Genomic DNA, 22,132 nt, shown 5'->3' with positions numbered 1-22,132 from the left:
TAGTTTCTGAGATCTCAGCGTTCATACAGACAGACAGACGGACAGACGGACAGACGGACAGACAGACGGACAGACGGACATGGCTAGATCGACTCGGCTAGTGATCCTGATCAAGAATATATATACTTTATGGGGTCGGAAACGCTTCCTTCTCCCTGTTACATACTTTTGCACGAATACAATATACCCTTTTACTCTACGAGTAACGGGTATAACTACCCATTTTCTCTTTGTGTAAGCAAGTGTCAAACCGCAAGAGCAACTTGTGAAGCTTCTGCCACTGTGGCTTTTTCTGTTTGTGCTTCAGTTTCTGTTTCTCTTTCTGCTTTCGATTCCAGTGGCCATTTCAGCACGGTCACGTATTACGTATTTTGTTAAACATTTCGATACCATTCACGTTCCATACAAAATTGAATACGCTTATTTATTTACGCGACTCTTTTAATATGCAGGACATACGGGGCAATGGAATTGAATAGGGGATAAAGTCCAGCGAGGCATACGCGCCCACAAAAAGGCAACTATGCATATTGAAATGGGAAAAGTTTATCTGGATACTTGCTGCTCATGTGTAAACAGTTGGACAATTAACAAATAGCCCCCACTGACCCTCTAGCTTGACCAGGTATTAAGTGGAATTCGTGATGTAATCGAGCTACAATCTATGAACTGGCATCTGAACTCATTGGCAGGCCAGCCAGCAGGGATTTTATATCCATAGAATTGCCATCGGTGTGCAGCAAAAATCAATAACTGCGGGGCAGGCATAAATCAAAAATTAATTCACACACAATTCTGCCGAAAATTCTACTTTCAAACACACGCAAAATATAACTAAAATTGTGAACAAAGAGGAGTCAAACCGCACTGTAGTGTTTCCATTTCCCAAAAACTAAACCACATAAAAGGTATTCAAGTGTCGCTTGAACTCATATTTCTCAGTCATTATTATGTCAAATACAACAAAGCATTTTTGCAAATATTCAAACTCGATCAACCAAAGGTGTAAAACAACTGGGGAATATGCAAGTCAAACAGGACTTTGCCATTTCATGTAGGTGTGAATTATTAAGGTCACCTGCGAAAAGAAATACTGTGTTACCCGATGTACCTCTCTTTTATTTAACACAGCAAAAATTGGCTAGCGAGGACGTTTCTAAAATTTCTTGTACAAATACTTAATGGATACATATTTTAGTAACTTTTTTTTAGACAACTTTAATTGAATATCGACTTGAAATAAATAAGAAACTGAGTTTCAATCCTTGAAATCTATTTCTATATTTGAATCCCCCTTGAGCTTTATAAGAACTGTGCTCTTAATAAGTTGAATTTGTATTAGAATTTAAATTTAAAGGTAATTTTAATCAATTAATTTTTAAGGTAAATATAAGTTAAATATAAGTATTACAAGTATTTGTATTTAAAAAATAAATATTAAACACTTACAAAAAAGTATATGTTTATACTGACAAATTTTCCTATTAAGGAGAAGAAAACTAATTATAAAATCAATTTAAAATGTTTCAAACAACTTTCAGGTAGTTCAACGTATTGAAAGTCGACTGTATTCGGTTGAGTTTCACAACGTAAGCATGTTACGTCGCCGCCAGTAGCTGCAGTTGAAATGTAAATCGAAGTTTCATTCGGCAAGGACACAGGAGCAGGACGAGCTGGAGGGCCCAGGACGTCAGGACGATGGGAATTGGGGCTGGAATGGCAATCAACCGAAGAGCTTGTAGCGCATACACTTTAGAGTGACTTGGCTGGGTTATATTTAATTCATTTGGTGCTCCACTTCAACAACCCGAGAACCTTTTTCCAGACTAACCGAGAACCTTGTCTTGTCTATATTTGTGTCTCTTCTAGGAAGGAAACGACCGAACCACCCGAGCTGCGAAGTCCTGGTCTTTTGTGCCATTATATATTTACATTTTTGATGGCTTCTTCTTCGCCGGCGTTTGCGTTCCTTCCACCATTCTTTGCGTTCCAATTTGGAGCCGTGTGGCCGAAAAACTAGAGTGACATTTCCGCCAACGCTTTTCGCCATCTCAATTAGTTTTGGCCACAGACAAGCTACAGCGAACGGAAATTGCTTGCCATTTCCACACCAAGTACGAGAGTAGAGTGCAACAAGTGGGAAAGCGAGGGAAATGGATAAAGTAAACGAATTGTTTATAAGGGATTTTCAATGCAGGAGCCGAGAATTCCATAAATCCACTTATGCCTGCAGAATATGTAAATCAACACACACAAAGGCTGCGGAAAAGGAGTCGGCTCTCGACTCCACAATGGAAATCGATTGTCGTCGGGCCAAAAGGGAATTCTTAATGGTGCATTGACTTACGGCCAACTGCAGCGACCTCCACCGCCAACCCCACACACAAATAAATGTCAATAAAAAATGTATGCGCAAACGGAAAAACTTAAGGGGCAAAAAAAAAACGGAAAAGGCAACCAAACAAACGCCCAAGAATCAAAGGAGAAATACTCGCAAATTTGTCAAGCTTTGACACATTCGTGTTGAGCTGGCAGCCCTTTCAAATTTTAAGCCCCACTGAGTCCATGGTCAGAAATAAGTACACACAATCCATACGTTCATGTCCGCAAAGGAATGTTGACTGAGTTTCCAATTGAAAAGTTCCTGTGGCTTTACGGCTCTCAAATCGAATATGAAGGTTTAAATAATGTTTGTGATATTTGTATGGCCACAAAAAAAGGTTGTACTGTTCCTAAAAAACTATCCACATTATATAGAATATTTTTCCATGATTACATTTGTATACATTGTACTGAAAGTGTGACATATATTATTTTTCGCTCGTCTAAAAGCCCTTTTTATTGACTTTCAATGTTCTTATATTTGGTGCGGCTTAAAATTGATTTATATCTGCCATCACCATTATAAAAGTCCTTATAAAAGTCAGGGACATGTGCCAAAATGGCGGCGCTAAATAATTGCCCACCCACACAGGCACAAGCCCGATGTGTATGTGTGCGTTCACCGTAATGGCTATAATTGTCAGGTGCCAGCGCCAAGTTCCGGCAATTTCCGGTTGCGCAAAAAAGTAACCGACAAATGCGGCATACTTTCGACCATAAAACCTGGAAAACTGAAAGCAAATGATGATGGGGATGCAGTGGCCAGCTTATAAATACCATAAAACCGAAAACATCATAATACCAAAAACCAAACCAAAGCCAAAGTGAACATGCCTCTTCCATTAAAAGCTTAAGCTACTTGGCCAGCAAAATGTTGCCACAAAAACTTTTGGGCCTTTAAAGAGAGAAGAATAAATATGTTTTCAGGACCGAAGGATTCAGCACCCTTTACTAATTTATATTGGCTTTTTTTCGCAGATGTGAAAATGTCTTTAATTAAATGTGTGTTGTCAATAAAGGTTAAAAGAGTTGTATTAAAAGGGTTCATAAAATTACTCCTTGGACTGTTTTATTCACTTTAAACGGCATGTAAATAAAACATTTAATTACACTCATCAAGTTTGGATGATGTTGATATAGTGAGTTTTTAAAAAAATGAATGCAACCGAGTTGGTAAAAAGAAAAACTGAAACAAAAGCCTCCATACAATTGGAGGTAAATATTTGATAAATAAAACAATTCAGAACACAACCAAAAATACAAAAGTAGTAAAAATACATTTAATTAAAATGTATTGGTTATTTTCATGTTTTAAAGGCGCCAATCCGCTTTATGACTGTTGAAGGATTAAACAATATTTTTGTACAAATAATTTCTTTGTCCTTTACATTTAATAACGTTTAAATAATGATGTAAATCATTTGTTCAAAATTATTGGCATTTTCATCATACTCTTTTAAAGGGCGCACACGCTCGTGGCTGTGATTAAATTAATTTTCGGACCCAAAACACGAAGAAAGTAAATGAAATCGAAAGGAATTTGCCGAAGGTCGTCAGCTCATCAATTAGCTGGTAGAAAGTTTGTTAAACTCCCGCCACAAAGGATGGAAATTTAGTTGGCGTGCCGCACGGGCGCTTCAGATGTTTACAAAGACATTTTATATTTTATCGGGGCGAAAATCTTGAGTGCCCAGCTGGTGGGAGTGGATAGGGTAATTAGGCCAGCAGCTTGTTGACTGTGTATAACAGATCTTGGGTAAATATAGCCGTCGTACGTGAAGTGTTAGCCAAATCCGTGGAACCCCCCCGAAAAACCGCTCATCCCAAAGGGAGCGCTTTTACGTGACAAATTGAACGGTTGAGGCTGGGCAGCTGCCAAAGTGCCAGCCAGGATGCCAGGACACTGGGACGACGGTATGAGGACGCCCGGGCACAACTGTCATGCAAATTGAAAATGTCAAATGCAAACAGTGGAACTGGAGCGGGCAGACAGTTCAACTGTCAGACCGCACACACAACACCCAGTGGGTTGCAACACCACCACCCATCCAAATCCAACCTCTTTTGGCCACCCACAGACGCACAGAACGAAGTCGTTACGTGTGTCTGCTTCTGTATGTGCAGATATAACAGTTTCAAGGTCACACACTGGGATTTTAAGGGGGTGGTGGTGACATTGGATAGTGGCCTTTGGCCGTGAGACAAAAGTGTGTGTTTGGGGGAATGGCGAAAGTTAACTAACACACACGGACATGTGCTCGGCAATTTCAAGTGCAAATATTGTATTTGAAAAAAGAAAAACATTATGCAATTAAAAGGCAATTTTGCCGTTACCCACACACTGCTGGCGATTAGCAAACACACGGCAACTCGCACGTAACAAAAACAGCAAATAAAAGTTAATTATATCAAAACGAAGCACATGGCTTCACAACTTCCTAGAGTAACCTAAACCAAGAAATAGGTCATCTAACATAAATATAAACATAGGTGGGTGCAAAAAAAATGTCACAAAAGTACATTTTTTATACCAGAATTACGATATATTTATTCCGAAAGAAGCCTATTTTTATACTTTTTGACCTATTTATTAGGGATTTTTCAATCCTTGTGATTCTTAAGCTTCCGTGTTCCTTATTCAATAATTCAAAAACAAATAAACAAAATTATATATTTGGCTTTGGGTAAAAAAAAGTATTATTATCTGAAATTAAATTATAATAGATTCCAAAATCAAAAATAACATAGCACCTTATATAATTTGAAATAATAAAAACGGACTTTTGAACCAAGAAGGAAAATCTTGCTTTAATGTAAATAATTTTTCAGTTTATTCCGCTAAATGGTAGTTTAGGACCATTTGTCCGAACATATATTTAAATAGAAAGAGGTCAGTTTTTGCTTGGTAAATTAGAGTCAATTTAGTGGTGATAACCTACCCTATAGATCGCCCCGATGGAAACTTTAAACTGTTGACAGGCTGTTTGTTTAGGGCCATGAACACGTCTTTGGCTTTGCCGCCTCCTTGCAGGGCGAAAGTAAATATTGAGCTTCGAATGGCTGGTGAAGGGGCGATAGAACAAAGGGAGGACCAGAATCGGAGTGGCATCTGATAGTGACGTATCCTCCAAAAGGCTTCCTCTACTCGGCACTCTCCCCCCGAGGGTCATGTGTGTATTTGGCAGTTGTTGCTGGAATCCGGACAGAAGAAATATAAATTTAATCAAGTGGCCATCGTTTATTTCCCTTTTGATTTCGACCAATTCAATTGACATTCGATTTTATTATCTCCGCTCCCCTGACCCATAACCCACAATTACTACACGCTTTGTAAATGCATTTCATAAATTTATGATGCCAGCAGATGACCATTTCCTCAAGGGATAATAAATACGATTCGGACTGCTGTTGAACCAGTATTTGTATTGGAAATATTTCATATATCATCGTTTTTCCACATAGCACGGATATCTCATTTTATATCTCATTTTGCCATTTCAGCCGGGAATTTCTGTGTGGCATTTTTCCTCGGCTCATCGAGCCTTTGTGGTTTCGCAATGGTTGGTGTTGTGAGGACAACAGTTCACTGCCGTTCTGGCCACAGCACATAGATTTTAATTAAGTCCACTTTCCCCCAATTTAATATTTACAGAGGTGGTGTTAAGCATGGAAACTTTGCTCTATGTTGGGAGCACTCCCCTGAAAAGTCGGGAGTTTCGCCCGCCCCCAAAAATTAAAGTTCAAGTGGCAAGTAGCGCAAAGTTTTCCCTTTCTGTTGGAAAAGTTTACGGGGGCAGTTCCTTGGCGTTTAAAGAAAAGCCAAACTAACAAACAACATCTTGAGGTTGAAATGAAAAGTGTTTTCCCAACCAAAGAGAACCGTTCAGTGGGTCAAAGAGAGAACAATATGCATTCTCTTTGACTGAAAAGTTTCGGAGTCAGTCCGAAAAATATATGAATGATTTTCGCGCCCACAAGTGGTTGCCTATTTAAAAAGTAGAGAGTAGGGGATATATGAGCAAAAGTGAGAGTTCGTGATAGTGCATTTGGCCAGATTTAGGATTAAAAATCAAGTCATGCATCAAGGAATGCAAAACAGCCAGATACAAAATTAACCAAACTTTTTCATCAAAAGACTTAGGACCAATTAGGAACTACCAAGAATTTTTATGCAATTTAATTGGCATTTCTAAAATCTGCTTTTGATGAAAGGAAAATTTTGGGTGAACCAAAAGGTTAGTCTTTGTGAACACAATGATACGCGGTTGACAAACCAACCCACATAAAACCTTTGCCTTTAGGACAGCACTAAGAACAAAAAAAAGTCCCTAGAGTAATTTAAAATATCAGAAAAAACCTAATAACATCTACGATAATATATATTTACCAAAATAAAATAAAACGTGAAAAAAATATTTTAATCACAACGTTAAAAATCTCAAAAACTAAGTTAAAAGAGGAACAAGTTATAAAAAGTACACAATTTACCTTAAGTATAGGTACTCTAAAAACCTAACATCTAAATGACCCCAAATTCTGGATACAGAATCTAAATTATGTCATAAATATTTAATAAATTCCATAGTATTTGAAAATATCTATAAATATTTGGGGTAGAATAATAATGATATTTTTGCTCTCTGTAGGCCATGTTTGCCCACACAGGCACCGTAGACACCGCAAATGTCGACACAGCAGCAACAACAATGGGCAGCTTGACAGACAGAAACGAGAAGCTGTGTTGAGGGGGTGAATCCGCTTTTGTTTATCTACTTTAAACTAACATCAGGCACTTTTGCTATCTAATCCTGACCAACCCGACAGCTACTTAATGTCATCAGTATGCCACTCGCTGGCATTTTCAACAAGGACATTTGGAAGTGCGCAACGATCCGGGAGGAAGGATATCTGGGGGGATACAGAGGTCGGCGACGCTAAACGCTTCCCATAGAGCTCAGATTCAGCGAGTGCAAATTGAATAATCGTTTGCGCTTCGCCGCATCCACAAAAAGGACCTTTTAAAAGTTCCCAGCTCCCTTTTGTCCCTCTGTGTGTGACAAATATCGATCATCAAGGCCGATGGCTGATGGACGACTAGGACACACAATTGTTTGGGTTTATTCTAATGCTCCGCAAAACTTCTGACCGAGTTGTCTGAAGAGTTTTCCTTTGCGAGTTTCCTTTGCCATGGGAAAAACTTTTGCCGTCCCTGTTTTGTCAAGTTTGTCATTTGTTGGACATTTATAAGCAAATCCCGATTCGGATGTGGGTGTGGAAAAGGACCAGCTCCTGGTCCCATGGACTGCAGGTCTCGTTAGCATACATTTGAAAGCGGGTTTGGTTTTGTTGCCGAACTCTCGGGCAAATGAAATTGAATGCCCAAACCTAAGGACTTCAACTCAACTGTGAGAGCTTTAAAAAGTATTTGCAAGTTCACAAGAAGCGGGAGAATATGTAATTCATTTGGGAAGTGCTCAAGCGTTATTGGACTCGAACCAAGGAGGGTCAAAAATATGGATTAACAATTTTAAATGGTTATTTCTCGTTTTTAAATGGCTTTAAAAATATATATTTTATTTACTAATTGCTTTTAATAATGTGATTAATTGATCGTAATTAAATCCCACCAAATAGTTGAACTCTAACTTTAAACATTTTAATGTAGGATTGTATACAGCCGGAATAAAAATTAATTTAATATAAAATTAATATAAAAGAGTCGCTATAAAAAACAAAAATCACCCAGAACGGATTGACATAAAATTATTACAAAATAATTCGGCAATAATGTTAAATAAATCTAAGTTAAACTAATGTTGTTTTTCATCATCTAAAACGAATTCTTTAATTATTATAAGCAGCGGTTTTTATCAATTGATGGTTAACTTCATAGCCACACTTCCCTTTATTTGCACTCCTAACAAGTTGCATTCGAACTCTTCGTATACAACTTTGATCCCCTGCTTAAACGCAGAGCACTTTTCACTTAGCCAAAACTTTGGCCAACAATAAACCAAATACCAAATGCCTGTGTGTGCGATGAGCTCTTCGAATTTGTCTAAGATCAATTCCCGGGAGCTCGAGAGTTGGCCAAGGCAAAGGCAAACAGCAGAGGAAGAACTTAACTTTCGCCGGATGCGGATGCCATTGAGACTTCTCGGAGCCTTGGGCGCTGGCCTTTTCCGCTCAAGTTGAAGGTACATAGGTGGAATACTCGCACGAGGTATATATATGCCTGGGCACCTGGGCACAGGGATTGCCATTGAGCCATTGCCATTGAGCTACAAAGACACAAATATGTGCATAGCATTTAACGACTGGCTATCGCTCCGCTTCTCTGGTCTCTGGAAATTCGGGTGCACGTGTGGATAAAATTCAATTTCGAGCCATTGACAAACAAACGTGATGAATTCCTGGACTGGGGATATAACACGGAATTAATGTGTGCCAGTCGAAGGTCACCCCTCGTTTAAACCATTCATTGAGGACTTCAAAGCTTTTGTGCATTTTATGTGACCATAAATCGCCAGCATAGCCGTCTCTCTATCCGAATCCTTTGCTTGTCCTGTAAGCTGGCGGAAATTTATGGCCAAAAGATAGATAGATTTTCTCGGCTGCTTGTTCACATACACAAACTCTCGTAGACCATAAAAAAGAAACAGTGTCGATTGTTTTCCAATTTGTGTAATTTGTTGTTTATTTTGTTTATAACTACATCAATAAATTATGTATCGTACCGTATAATTCATAATTATACTCTTTGAAAGCGTGAGAACATACTGGAATTGCAATTCGGCAGCTGGGTTCCTGATTCCGGTTCGAAATTCATTTAGAAGCGGTCATCTGCGCTGGATTTTCCACTTGCGATGCCAAGTTAAGTCGCTTCGCTAGGAAGCCTTGGCGGTTTTCAAAGAGTATATGCGTAGTATTTTCGAAACATCGGCCAGCCGAAGAGTGTTGAATTTGCATTTATGTTATGATTAACTTGATGACAACATCGAAGATCGACTGCAGGTTACTCTACTAAGAACCGTCTCATTCTTTAATTCTCCTTCAACTTGGACATTTAATTTAGTTTAATTTTAGATTGATATCTGCTTGCTAGCTGGCTAGGCTGTCTAGTTACAATAATGTCTGCTCAAGTTACGATAATATTCATACCTAATTCATTAACTTCTTAGTTCGCGCAATAGCTTTCTCAGATTGGCTGGGGGACTGGTTAGTATCGTTTGCGGTTTAATTTGCTTTGGGTGCGTGCGGTTTTGTGTTCTGTGGTGGTGCGTGGTGTTGTGGTGCGGAGAACCGAATTAATAAGGCCACTTATCCATATATATGTGTGTACGTACTCGTATATAGTCAATAGTCAGTTATGCACACATCCCCTGCCATCTTCGCATTTCTGATAATCCCTCGCTTTAGCTTAACTACCGCTCCGGGTCGAATCGTATCTATTGAAAAAATCGCTTTAGCTCCTAGCCTTAAATAAAGTGGCCTCTAGGTATATGCTCGTGTGTTTTAAGAGTGGTTGATAAAGATTCCATAAATTTTGTGTGGCTCTAGTATTGATAAATGTGCCAAATTTCAGTGTTTAGTGTTTCTGTGTCTTGAATATTTGTCTATCCGATAAAGCTGCAATTATTTTTGCGCTAGTATTTAATGTTGAACAATACTTTTGTTAGTGGCGGCTACTTTTAATTATATTTGTATGCTTATTAGTTCCGATTTGGGGATAAGGATTCGTTTCACTTGTGGTTGTTGCTGGTAGTGCGTTCGCTTTTCTATTTCAGGTTACGTTACGTTTTTAATGGTTACTAATGCCATTTCAAATTGTTCACGTCGATCACTAAGCCGAGGATAAACTAATTAACTACGTTCTCATTATTGTTATGTTCAGCTCAAGTTTCTGCATCCATGTACATTTACATATGCTAATAAAAATCCAGCTGCGATGCCTCACAGGCCCGTCGAAACGACGATCGAGCGAGTGAGACACCGGTCGATGGATCGACTCCAGTTCATTTAACTATGGTACGCTATATAAATGTGTATTTGCCGATTCGCCTCTGGGCTAAATGTACAGTAACAGATATATGCTATCGCTTTACTTTCGCTCTCTTATGCGTCGCTTCAAAACCTTTAAACTGAATAATGGGATCGAGCACTATCGACCCTATGTACAGGATTCGTGGGGAAGTGTTCGTGTAGGCGGTAATACAATTTATAATTTCATATGTAGCAACAAAAAATAGTCTAATTGTCGATGTAAAAGACAGGAAATAAATTAAGCGCTGGCGTGTGTGTGTGTAAAACTAAATCGAATGGTTATTCATTAACTTTAAACGTAACTCGAGTTAGCTGGAGCACGGAGATTAGCGACTGCTGCGGTTTGCTAAACTGGCTGGCATATTCTGCTGATGCTTATGCTGATGCTGATGCTCTAGTGGTTGCTGAAGTAAAAGTTGTTGTTGCGTATGTTGCCACGGGTTCGCCAGCGGATGCAGCTGAGCAGGGCCACGCGGGCTGCGCGCAGCAGGACCTGGCCGTAGGCACAGCAGGCGCAGATGCGCCTCACCCGCTCGGCCAGGTTGCGGCGACGACAGCGACGGGCGGGACGATGCCAGCTGGGCAGGTCCTGCCGGCGACGCCGTCACTTGCGGCGCTGGAAGACGCGCCGCAGCGCCTTGCGCCAGAAGAATCGCTGCGACTTGCTCTTGGCATGCGTCTGCGGCTCCATCTCCATCTGAGCGAGTGCCACATCAAAGTCCTCCACCAAATCCAGATCCTCTTCGGGGGCGATGCGGCGACGTGTGGGCGTGGCTGGCGCTGTGCGGGCCGTGCTCGTGGAAATGGACACGTGGGGCTGTGGTGTGGGTGGTGCTGAGGCTGTGGTCACAAAGGGTGCAACCAGATAGGGACGCGCCTTTAGCGCCGCCCTCGCTGCCGCCGATGTGGAAGCAATTGATGAGATGGAAGCCAAAGTAGCCACCGATGCCGAAGATTCCACATAGCCCCCGCCAATTACTCCTGCTCCTACTCCTGCTCCTGCTCCCGCTGCTCCATCTGCTGTTGCTGGCTGGGTGGCACGCAGCCAACAACCAGGCTGCATCGTATCTTATCTAAGCCACGGGTGCTGCAGACACTCCGCGGCGGTGGCCCGCTTGGCCGGATCGAATTCCAGCATGGGCTTGAGGAACGAAGCGAAAGACTCCGCCTCGCCCTGCGACCACTCGTACTTCTCCAGCAGAACGTCCATCAGGCCCCAGGGCTTGAGGCCAGTGATGTTGCGCAGCTCGCCGCCGCGGTTAAACGACTGCTGGGCGTAGGTGCCGCGGAACACAATGTGTCGCGGTATGGGACCCAGCAGCTCGATGATGTGGGCCAAATGGTCCTCGTCGCGGGAGTAGGTATCGCCGGAGTGCGGCTCGAACAGGTAGTCGCCGGTGGCCAGCTCGAACACCATGCATGCAGTGCTCCAAATGTCCGCCGAGGTGTCGTAGCCGGAACCGAGAATCACTTCCAGCGAGCGGTACTGACGCGTCTGTATGTCCTCGGTGAAGTGGCGGTCCACCCAGCAAGCGTTGCCCAGATCTGCGATCTTTACGTACACGCTGCACTCCTCCAGCGCCGGATCCCGTCGTGCCCTGTGCTTCGATTGCGGTGGCGGCGGAGGCGGTGGCAGCATGGGCTCCGAATACGGTCCATTGGTGGCCGACGATGAGTTCTCAACGGAGCCGCTTGAGATTTTCGAATTGCTGTTCGAGTTGGGCTTCGAACTAGAGTTGTTGTTGTTCAGCTGCTGATTCGATGACTGCTGCTGCTGCTGCTGCTGTTGCTTCTCTAATTGTTTCTCCTGCTTGGGCCGCAACGGCATCTTCTTGCCGTTTGATTGTCCTTTCAAAGTGCCGCTCGAGTTGCTGTTGGTGTTGCTGTTGCTAATGCTACTGCTTCCATTGGTCTGGTGACTCTTGAGGGCGCTGCTGCTGTCGCCGCTGCTCGTAGAGTTCTCCAGTTGTGGAGGCTGCTGAGCTTGGGGCTGGTTGGATTTATCTGAATAAAACAATTTAAAATTGGCATTAGAGAAATAATTATTACAATAAAATAGAGAAGCACAATAAGTATTAAATAAAACTTGAAACTTGTATAATTAATTCTACTTTTTCTAAGAATTGACTTTGGTGGTATTATTGCCACAAGAACAACTGCCGCACTACTTTTTCATGCATATTTTGCGGTTGTAAAACTAGTAACATGGCTAAACATATGTGTATTCCCTTTCGACTAGTTCTAGTTAATTTCCACTCACTTTTGTTCTTCTTTTTCTTCTTCTTTTTGGCTTTGTCAGCGCCCTCGGCCAGTGGCTCCTGCTGCTGTGCCTGCTCCTTGCGCTCCGGACGCTCCTTGCGCTCGTGTCGCTCTTTACGTACTGGCTGCTCAGCAGCTACCTCCTCCTCGTCGTCGTCATCATTGTCTTCCGGCTCCTGCTTCACCTCAAAGTACTCATCGCCATCGGAAATGCCAGCATCGCCGTTCTGCACCTCATTGTGATTGACGCCAAAGTCTGTCTGATCCTCACCAGCATCCTGGCCCGGTCCCTCGCCCGGCTGGCCGCCCGCCTGTTCCAGGTAGTCCCGCTGCTTCTTGAACAGCTCCATGCGCTTCTTGGCCTTCTTCTTGAGCTTCTTCTTTCGGTTCTTGCTCATTTTGCCAGTTATGGGCGGCTCGCGATACTCCTTGGGCGCCCTGCTCACCAGCGATGGATACATCTTGGAGTTCATGCAGTACAGCTGGGTGGCTTCGGTGGCCAGCGAACGGACATGCGGCTCGTCCACGCAGAGTAGTACATTCTCGGGCTTGATGTCCGTGTGGATGATCTTGCAGCAGGTGTGCAGATAGTCCAGACCCTCCAGCACCTGGCGGGTGATGGTCTTCACGTTGCCCAGCGGAATGCCGCGGTAGTTGGACTTGCGGATGAGCTTCAGTAGATTGTCGCCCAGCACCTCGAAGACCATGCAAATATGGGTGCCGTTTACGCCGGTGATCTTGAAGTCGTCCAGCATCTGGACGGTCTTCTGGCGGCGTGGATTCGATGGATCCGTCTCGCGCACTGTCCTGAGTATCTTGATCTCGTCCTTGGCTGTCTCGGCAAAGTGCGGCGCCGACTTGACAATCTTGATGGCCACATAGCTCTTCTCCTGCAGATCCCAGCACAGCCAGACGGTGGAGAAGTGGCCCCAGCCCAGTTTTCGGATGACGTGGTAGCGACCTGCGGAGCAAAAATTGCATTAATCTCGTGCTACTCTCCTCGTCAAGGGGCAAAGTTCAAGGGTTTTTTTTGGGGGAGGAGCCACACAGAACCACTTAGGAAAATGAAATCACAAATGTTCGCCTCGGATGGCAATAAATCCATTTTAATCGCATCACTGTCGCATCACGACTGACCCAGCGACTAGCCAACCGCGAGAGGGAACCTCGCTTAAATTCAATTAAAATCTGACTGCGAGTTGCAGTCGAGTGCAATATTTTTGCAGGGGGTAACTTCGGATGCGCCGCCTAAAGGCCTGAAAGGGACCGAAAAATGCTGGACATGCTGCTCCTATCATAACGCAATTAAAATCTGTTGGCTTAAAGTTTCCACAAAAGGTTACATTTTTGATTTCTAACAAAATTTAGAGGCTGCCTAAGCTTAGAATTAATCCTACTCAATCTAGAGTGTGTTTATATCAAAATAAAAGTTTGTGTTTGAAGATTAATAGCAGATTTGAAAAAATGTAGCAACATTTAATGTTTCAATTTAAGATATCTGCGCTCAATTGTAATAAAACCTATGCCAAAAAATTGCTTAGATGCCCTTCTACATAATTGCGTTTAAGGTTCCATCATAATTTGAGTCAATCATAGCGTATGAGCCGTTGAATAAGTAACTTAAACTTATTGTAAAGCAAACTCTTGTGGAATTTTTATGAAACGCATGATAATTCGAATTTTCTGGCAACTTTAAGAGCGTGAAATATTACTCATAGCAGTAAATAAAAAGTATTTATAATCCTCCTACTCTTTTCCATTCTTCTATGAAATATTATAAACCTATTAGGTTTCTATTAATAAACATTCCTTGTTATTAATCCGCTTGGATTACAAAGAAGACCCAGAGAGTGGGAAACCTGGTCGATTCATGTCATAATATGCAGCACTATCAGTGGATTTTGTGTAGCTTGTTTGGCTTGTTTGTTATCAGGCTCTCACTCCCTTATCGCAGGTTAGTGATTGCTCGGATTTTCCTTCGCCAAAAGCTGCAGCGAAAGCGGATCTGGCAGCTGGCGCTTGTAAAATGGATATTGGCAACGACATGCAAGCAAAGGGGGTAGAGTTCCGGGCGACAACGTTTGGAGGTGACACATCCCGCCCCCTGCTACTATTGTTGTCGTCGCCACAACACGAGGCAGAAAAACAACCCTTGCCCCAAAAAAAAAGGGGCGGAGGTCTGGAAAGCCACCCGCTGTGCGTTCGATTTATCTGGGCAACCTGTTGTTGTTGCTGGTTTTTTCGATTTCGGTTTCGGGTGGAAAAAGGCCAATATGTGGGGGGTGCTAACAGGTGCCTTACCCTGAAAGAGGTCACCGATGTTGACGGGGTGGTAGCCACCCTTGCAGTAGTCCTCCTTCAGCTCCTGCTCCTCGTTCTCGCTGTTCAGCTCGGATTCGTAGGACTCGTTGGAGCTGCTCCGCGGTGGCTGCTGCTGCTGCAGGTGCTCCTTCTGCGCGTTGGATGACTTCGACTTGGTCTTGGGTTGCGTTTGCTGCTGGGTTGGCTGATATTGGTCGGGAGTGCCGCCTGATCCGGATCCCCCGCTGGATGTGGAGGCCGTTGCCGTTGCGGTGGCCAAAATGGGCGCATCCAAGTGGCTATTATTAGCATTATCCGGTGCCTGCAAGTTCTCGCTGCTCCGATTGGGTTGCGAATTGGGGTTCGAGTTGGGATTCTGATTCTGGCCGGGATTCGATTGAGGATCCTGCTGGCCGTTCTGCTTGCCCCGCTTCTTGTTGTTCTTATGCCGCTTCTTCTTCGCCTGAATGGCCAAAACACGGCGGTTGACGTCAGCCTTGTTCATTTCGCTGTTGCTTTTGGCTTCTATTTTACTCGATTATGCCCTCTATTTCCGCCAGGTGTAACAGCTGTTGTGGCGAACGGGGTGGGGGAGGGAGAGCAGAATAAAAGTGGTTAGGGGAGGGTTTGATAAAACAGAAGTATAAAAGCAAATGGGAGAGGAGAAGAAGAGAAACAGAACAGACAACGTGCACAAATCTCAATAAGGCAATGTTCGAGGTTCACGCTTGTCTCGCTGTTTTTCTTGCTTTTGTTGTTTCTTCCCCTCTGTTTTTCGCTGTTTTTCTCGGCCAGTTTTCTTTAGGCCGCTTTACAGAAAACACTTATCGGCCAACTCGAGCTAATTGTCTACTTGCCTCGGGCTCCCACTGGCTCCCAATTAACACGGCTGCTGCTTCGATTTCTGCACAAAATTAGCACAAAAAATCTTCGCTAAACGCCCAGAGTGACCGCAGCGCGAACGTCGCAAAATACCATCGGGCTCTGGAAAAGACTGTGAAGAACATGGAGTCAGTGATGCCGCGTAAAAATAGCCAATTTTTGATATTTTAATTAAAAAATAAAATTTAATTAAGTGTATTTTTTCTTTATTTCCTACTAAATAAAAAACTAAAATTTTATAAGCCTCTTTATAAAAGTATTTAAAAAAACCTTTTTTTATGTTACCATTTTCATAATTCTATAGACATTTTTTAAACTAATTGGGAATTTTGTGCAATATGACATGTTAATATGTTGTACAAAATGATTACAATAATATTAAGTTATTTTCATAAAAATATTACTTTCAAGTAAAGTATTTATAACCCTTAAAAAAAGCTAGAAATAGCTAAAAAGTAGCTAGAGAGAGCATCACTAAAAACAAGGTCTCTTCAGCGCGGACTCGAACCAACGAAAATAGCATTGACAAAAACGTAACGTAAACGCACTACGTATCCACGTTCGCCTGTCCCGCTCGCACGCTGCAGCCAGCTGGCGGCGTCTCGCTCGCACTCACTAGTACCCAAATTGCTTGGAATTTTTGCGCAGCGTTTAGGGCTCCCAAAAATGCATTTCATCTCGACTTACCTGGCTTCGCAAGTCACCGCGGACTAGCCCCTTATCATCTCGGTTCGCCGGCGTTGCAGCGGCCGCAAATGCAGCTAAAACGAGTGAAAAACACGCGCACAACGAAAAATCCGCAAGTGGAAAAAACTGCTACGGAAAAAGCAACCCTGAAAGCGAGCAGTGTTGCAAGGCGCCGCAGCCAAACAGCTGATTGGTGAGTATTGTAAAAGTAACGTAACGTAACGCAACGTAACACTCGAAGCGTTTTGGCGCAATTTTAGTTTTTGGAGGGAAACTGCATTCGGTGAAAAATCGTGGCCAGTTGTAATCCGAGCAGTCCGCTGCCACGACGTGGTGACCCGAAAATTAAGTGACCCAGACTAGTGATTAATAACCCATACGTGTGCTTATTACACAGCAAGAGGGAGAAGCAATAATTTCACACCCCTGCAGTTGCAATTAGGAATAAATAAACACAAACAAAATGGCCCAGCCATCGGTAGCTGCATTCTTCACCAACCGCAAACGCGCCGCCTTGGACGATGCCACCAGCTTGAAGAACCGGGTAAGAGATCCCTCCCAGAAACGATCCATCCCATGAGATACAAAAGTATCTGCCAGTGCGCAGCCATCTTAAAAATGCCCTTCCTTTTCCACAGCGTCTGGCGGAACCCGCGGAGACAATCGCCCCCGCCCCCTCACAGCTGCCGGCGGGCGGCCAGGATGCGGAGACCACGGATATGGATAACCTAAAGGCCATGGCCAGCGGCGTGCGCACCCGATCCGGACGCACTGCCGCCCGCCTGATTGTGACCGCCGCCCAGGAGAGCGGCAAGAAGAAGACTCCGGCCCCCGTCAAGCAGCCCAAGCTGGTGCAGTTCATCAAGAAGGGCACCCTGTCGCCCCGCAAACAGGCCCAGTCCAGCAAGCTGGACGAGGAGGAGCTGCAGCAGCAGCAGCAGCTATCGGAGCAAACACCCAAGCTAAACTTCACCATTACCAGCCAGCAGAATGCAGACAATGTGCAGCGCGGCCTGCGTACGCCCACCAAGCAGATCCTCAAGGACGCCTCGCCCATCAAGGCGGGCGGCGTGGATCTGCGACGCCAGCTAACCTTCGACGAGGTGAAAACGAAGGTGTCGCGCAGCGCCAAGCTGCAGGAACTGAAGGCGGTGCTGGCCAGGAAGGCTGCCTTGGAGCAGAAGCGCAAGGAGCAGGAGGAGCGCAATAGGAAGCTCCGGGAGGCCGGCCCCTCGCCCTCCAAGAACAAGATGAGCGTGCAGCTCAAGGAGTTCGACACCATCGAACTGGAGGTGCTGACAAGGTGAGATTATAGTTATATTTAGGTTTCTAGAATATCCTATCAACATTTAAAATTGAGATACATTCAGTAAAATATTTATTATCCTAGTACTATTAGAGAAGTATCAAACAGATTTTAAATTATGCCTTCTATACTTTAAAAAATAGTTCGATTTGCAGTAATTATTATTTATATTATTGTTGGATCTTTGTGTTTCATATCATTTTAAGACCATTCAGGTTATTACTTTTCTGTGATAAATATTTTATCACCGATATTTCAAGTTGATTTAGATGATTTTAAAAAATTATGCCTCTATACTTTAGAAAATAGTTCGATTTGCAGTAATCTTTAATCTTTGTGTTTCATATCATTTTAAGATCCTTCAGGAAATTTCATATCTGAGATAAAGATTTTATCATTGACACTTGACAGTTGATGATGGTTATAGATGATCAATTCTCATAGAATATGGATTATATTCCCAAAGCTATCATATCCCACATAGAATCCTTCACACTTTTAATGATCGTACCTATTTTTGAACAGAAGCAGGCATGTAAATCATGGATATGTGCTTTATAAGAAGCTCAAGATATGTGCCTGCCACAACAATTTCGGATTGGCTGGCTGGTGGCCTAGAATCGGCATAAACAAACCACCGAGTGCGGAGTGTGTGGACTATGAAAAAAACCGGGTAACATCATTTAGCGAAAGGCCAGCAGTTGCTGCCAAGAAGCAGTTCTGCTGCAATCGAGGTCGCTCTCCGGGTCTCCGGGTTATTCAAGCGCTCGTCTGCTGAGTGTGCATATTTACCGCCCAAGAGTATCAGTCACCGATGGCTTGGCTTTGGCTTTGCTATATGCATATATATATATATATAGATTTTGCTGCTGATTCGTGACGTCTGTACAACATGCAGAAATACTCAACTGACTGACCCTCCCCATGAGTATCGCTATGTGTATCGCTATGCACTATGTGTTTACCCTTCGCAGACGTTACAATCTTGCCTGACCTTCCCTTTTGAAAATGCCTGTTTTCCGCCCGCATTCGGGGGTTGCTTTCTCGCTCTTTCTCTCTCGGAAAATAAGGATCTTAACTGCTGTACTGCATGGGAATGTGTATAATTGTTTGTATTTTGGGTCCTCGGTTCAGGTAGCAACCTTTTTCGTAACGGTTTTCTTGAAGGAACGTCCCGAGCACCAAATAGGAACTATATTCGAATAGGAATGGGCAGGCGATTTCCCTTTTCCTTAGAAAAACCGGTTTGATAAAACAGGACTTCAACGCTTGTTTTGGTTTTTCACATATGTATAATACTTGAAATGAAATTTACAGCTAGGAGTCCAAACAGCAATGATCTCAATATACATATGAACTATTCTGTACAAACTTTAGCTTTTTTTTTTAATTTTATGGCTTTATTTGTTTTTGTTTTTTTTTTTTTTAAATTAGACTTTCTAATAACTTGTAAATGGTTTTAAAAGAACAATTATAATTACTTACAAAAAGATCTTAACTCCGTAGAAATCAGAGACCGTAATCATGATGTGTTAATTACTCAATTAATAATTATGCATATTGAGAGCAAAAGAAATCAGTCATAAAAGAATGATTATTTATTTTCCGCTTAATAAGTTCATATATTTTTAAAAATTCCATAAAAAAAAACATTAATCTAGCTTGTGTTGTATTTTGAGCTGAAAAAAAAAACAACCAATAAATTATAATTATTTTGTTTATGATTTAAATAAAGTCAAAATATAATCTTTGAATTTTATTTGCTTTTGTATCAAATAAATAATTATTATTTACGGTTACTGCTAGCGGAATTCTATATAAATATAAAGATAGTTATTAGAAATACTTCTTAACTATGTTATACAAATAATGTTGAATTGTAAAATAATAGTTTTACAGTTTAATCATGACCCAGATTACTTATGGCTTTCCTTTATTTTCCCATTCAGTCCCTTGAAGACCTTTAAGACGCCCACAAAACTGCCGCCACCCACACCGGACAAACATGAGCTCATGTCGCCGCGCCACACGGACGTCTCGAAGCGCCTGCTCTTCAGTCCGGCCAAGAATGGATCTCCGGTCAAGTTGGTCGAGGTTCCGGCCTACAAGCGCTACGCCAGTTTGGTGGAGAGCAGCCGTGCCGGCCAGCTCCCGTTACCGTACAAGTACCGTCACTTGCTGGACGTCTTCAAGGGCCTCGACTCCGTGGTGGCCATGTTCCACAATCGCAAGGAGACCATCACCTACAAGAAGCTGAAGCCCGCAGTGCAACGCATGCTGCGCAAGAACTTCACGGAAACGCACTTGGCCCAGATCAGGCACATCTATCCGGAGGCCTTTATCTTCAGCCAGATGAAGATGCGCAACTTTGGCTCCGTGTCCAAGGCGGACTACTTCCAGCTGATCATCAGCCCCAATGTGGAGCCCCTGCCCGAGCAGCAGCAGTTGGAGAAGCCGCAGCGCAAGATCGACGAGGACGATGTGCTCGCGTCGGCCCAGTCGACGTCCATGAATCCACACGTCATGACGGCGCGCATGCAGCGCTTCCAGAGCCTTCTACTCGATCGGGTGATGCGGGCGCACGACCAATTCCTGCGCTCCCAGGACCCACCGATCATCATCGAGAAGGCGCTGACCCGCTGGCATCCGCAGTTCGATCTGGAGAGCTGCCCCGAGGTGGAGCTGGCCCCGCTGCCCCAGCCGCCGAATGTGGAGAAGTACTCCTCGGCCAAGGATATTCTCTCCACGGCTCGAAATCTCTTCAACTGCGCCACGCCCATGGAGCGGGCAATGGATCGCTATGAGGCCAAGTTGGAGGCGGACAAGCAGTCTGCGGCTACAGGCAGTAAAAAGGCAGAGGAGGAGCAGCAGCCACCAGGAGAGGAAAGCAAGAAAAGCACGGGAACGCAGGCAAAGGAGGAGATGCCTGGCATAACAAGATTACCAGAGATTGCCACTGCCAAGCCGACGGTGAAGGAGTGCACCGCTCCACCGGATGCCAGTTCCAATCTACTGAAGGGCCTGCCCAAGTCGCTGATCGAGAAAATCCGCGCCAAGCAGGCGGCCAAGGCCTTGGAGGCGATGACCCGGCGACCCTCGCAGGACCAGGAGGCCACCAAGTACTCACGCCTGCCCGAGTTGGCCAGACACCTGCGCAACGTCTTTGTCACCGAGCGCAAGGGCGTGCTCACCCTGGAAGTGATCATCAAGAAGATCCAGAACAGCTTCCGGGCCAACCTCACGCCGCAGGATATCGAGGCCCATCTGAAGCTGCTCGCCAAGGAGCTGCCCAGCTGGGCATCCTTCCACGAGGTGCGCAAGACCATGTACCTCAAGGTCGCCAAGGATATGGACATGAACAAGATCATCGAGAAGCTGGAGAGCGTGGCGAACGCCAAGAGCAATTGAACCAGGAGGACGCGGGACCCCGTCGAGCAATGACCCTGTGGCTACATCCAGACATATCTTTAAGTACTTGTTTAACTAGCTAGCCAATATATTAAAAAAAAAGAAAAACAAAAGGATTAGGCTAAGCTCCTTGTGTTCCAACCCTTCTGACATTTCTACACCGACCAAACACCTTGACAACCAGAATTGGATTCATCACATTTACCCACGCAATCATTATTACTATACTCTTTGGACCAAGCGTTTATACATTCATATTTAGTAGGCCTAAGATCATTTTTCATGTTGTACCACGTTGAATAAATAAATATTTTTGCTGGAAATTAGTTATTTTCACATTTAAGTTTGTTTTGAGTTAGGAGCTTTCTCGCTATGGGGAAATGATTTCTTAATTTGAGTTATATTTTTTGATTTATTGTTAAATGGGAATTTTGTCTTACTATTTAATAGGTTTTAATAGTTTTCAAGAAAGATAATGTCAACGAAATTCTTGAAAACGATTTCAGATGAGATTAAAATTTTTTCAGCGAATACATCATTTAATGAGGGATTTTGAGAATCTCTGATGTCGTCGCATGCGCCATAAAGATTGGGTATAAAAGAGCTATGAAGTCTTCGAAATTTACTTTAGTTCATAAATTTAAATCAGCATGAAATTATTGGTGAGTAAACTATTCAGTGAAAGGAGTGTCACCAGCTAAAATTCCTTTTTCTTTCAGATCTTTCTGCTTGCCTTAGTACCTGCTGCTTTGGCAAAATGGTGTTGTGGTATGTTTCAAGTCGAAGACCCGAGTCCCACCATTCATGATTTTCAACAGCATGGGCCAAATGATTTTTCTTTTACCTTACGATTTCCTAGAGCAC

General features: G+C 43.4%; 3 protein-coding genes across 4 annotated transcripts; 1 reads left to right on the top strand and 2 right to left on the bottom strand.

Moving 5' to 3' along the window:
• Nucleotides 1-9,050: 9,050 nt before the first annotated feature.
• On the bottom strand, nt 9,051-11,488 carry LOC108070199 (uncharacterized). Its single transcript, XM_017160584.3, has one exon. It carries the CDS (start codon nt 11,486-11,488, stop codon nt 11,030-11,032), a length of 459 nt encoding a protein of 152 aa, XP_017016073.2. The 3' UTR covers nt 9,051-11,029.
• A 6-nt stretch (nt 11,489-11,494) lies between these two features.
• On the bottom strand, nt 11,495-16,695 carry SRPK (SR splicing factor protein kinase). 2 transcript variants are annotated; one of them, XM_017160558.3, is made up of 5 exons: nt 16,555-16,695; nt 15,843-15,979; nt 14,986-15,554; nt 12,686-13,645; nt 11,495-12,429 (listed from the first exon to the last, which is right to left on the bottom strand). In XM_017160558.3, the coding sequence occupies exons 3-5, from the start codon at nt 15,488-15,490 to the stop codon at nt 11,495-11,497; spliced, it is 2,400 nt and encodes a 799-aa protein (XP_017016047.2). In that variant the 5' UTR covers nt 15,491-15,554; nt 15,843-15,979; nt 16,555-16,695. The 2 variants fall into 2 exon arrangements, with proteins under 2 accessions (XP_017016047.2, XP_070069386.1); XM_070213285.1 differs by lacking the exons at nt 14,986-15,554; nt 15,843-15,979; nt 16,555-16,695 and adding an exon at nt 13,738-13,804.
• On the top strand, nt 16,606-21,591 carry dup (double parked). Its single transcript, XM_017160571.3, has 4 exons — nt 16,606-16,747; nt 16,815-17,098; nt 17,193-17,857; nt 19,810-21,591. Exons 2-4 carry the CDS (start codon nt 17,018-17,020, stop codon nt 21,266-21,268), a joined length of 2,205 nt encoding a protein of 734 aa, XP_017016060.2. The 5' UTR covers nt 16,606-16,747; nt 16,815-17,017; the 3' UTR covers nt 21,269-21,591.
• Nucleotides 21,592-22,132: the final 541 nt, after the last annotated feature.

This window comes from Drosophila takahashii, chromosome 2R, assembly GCF_030179915.1.
Source record: "Drosophila takahashii strain IR98-3 E-12201 chromosome 2R, DtakHiC1v2, whole genome shotgun sequence".
NCBI classification, from domain to species: Eukaryota; Metazoa; Arthropoda; class Insecta; order Diptera; family Drosophilidae; genus Drosophila; species Drosophila takahashii.
Note: the sequence above shows the minus strand (reverse complement) of the source record. Positions and strands in the feature narration are given on the sequence as shown.

Bases quoted from the DNA above. Each gene is read 5' to 3' on its own strand.
- LOC108070199 (XM_017160584.3), bottom strand. From the start codon at position 11,488: ATGCAGCCTGGTTGTTGGCTGCGTGCCACCCAGCCAGCAACAGCAGAT.
- SRPK (XM_017160558.3), bottom strand. From the start codon at position 15,490: ATGAACAAGGCTGACGTCAACCGCCGTGTTTTGGCCATTCAGGCGAAG. The intron at 13,646-14,985 runs GTAAGGCACCTG...TTTGCTCCGCAG, and splicing joins CATCGGTGACCTCTTTCAGG to GTCGCTACCACGTCATCCGA. The intron at 12,430-12,685 runs GTGAGTGGAAAT...TGTTTTATTCAG, and splicing joins GAAGAAAAAGAAGAACAAAA to ATAAATCCAACCAGCCCCAA.
- dup (XM_017160571.3), top strand. From the start codon at position 17,018: ATGGCCCAGCCATCGGTAGCTGCATTCTTCACCAACCGCAAACGCGCC. The intron at 17,099-17,192 runs GTAAGAGATCCC...CCTTTTCCACAG, and splicing joins CCACCAGCTTGAAGAACCGG to CGTCTGGCGGAACCCGCGGA. The intron at 17,858-19,809 runs GTGAGATTATAG...TTTCCCATTCAG, and splicing joins GAACTGGAGGTGCTGACAAG to TCCCTTGAAGACCTTTAAGA.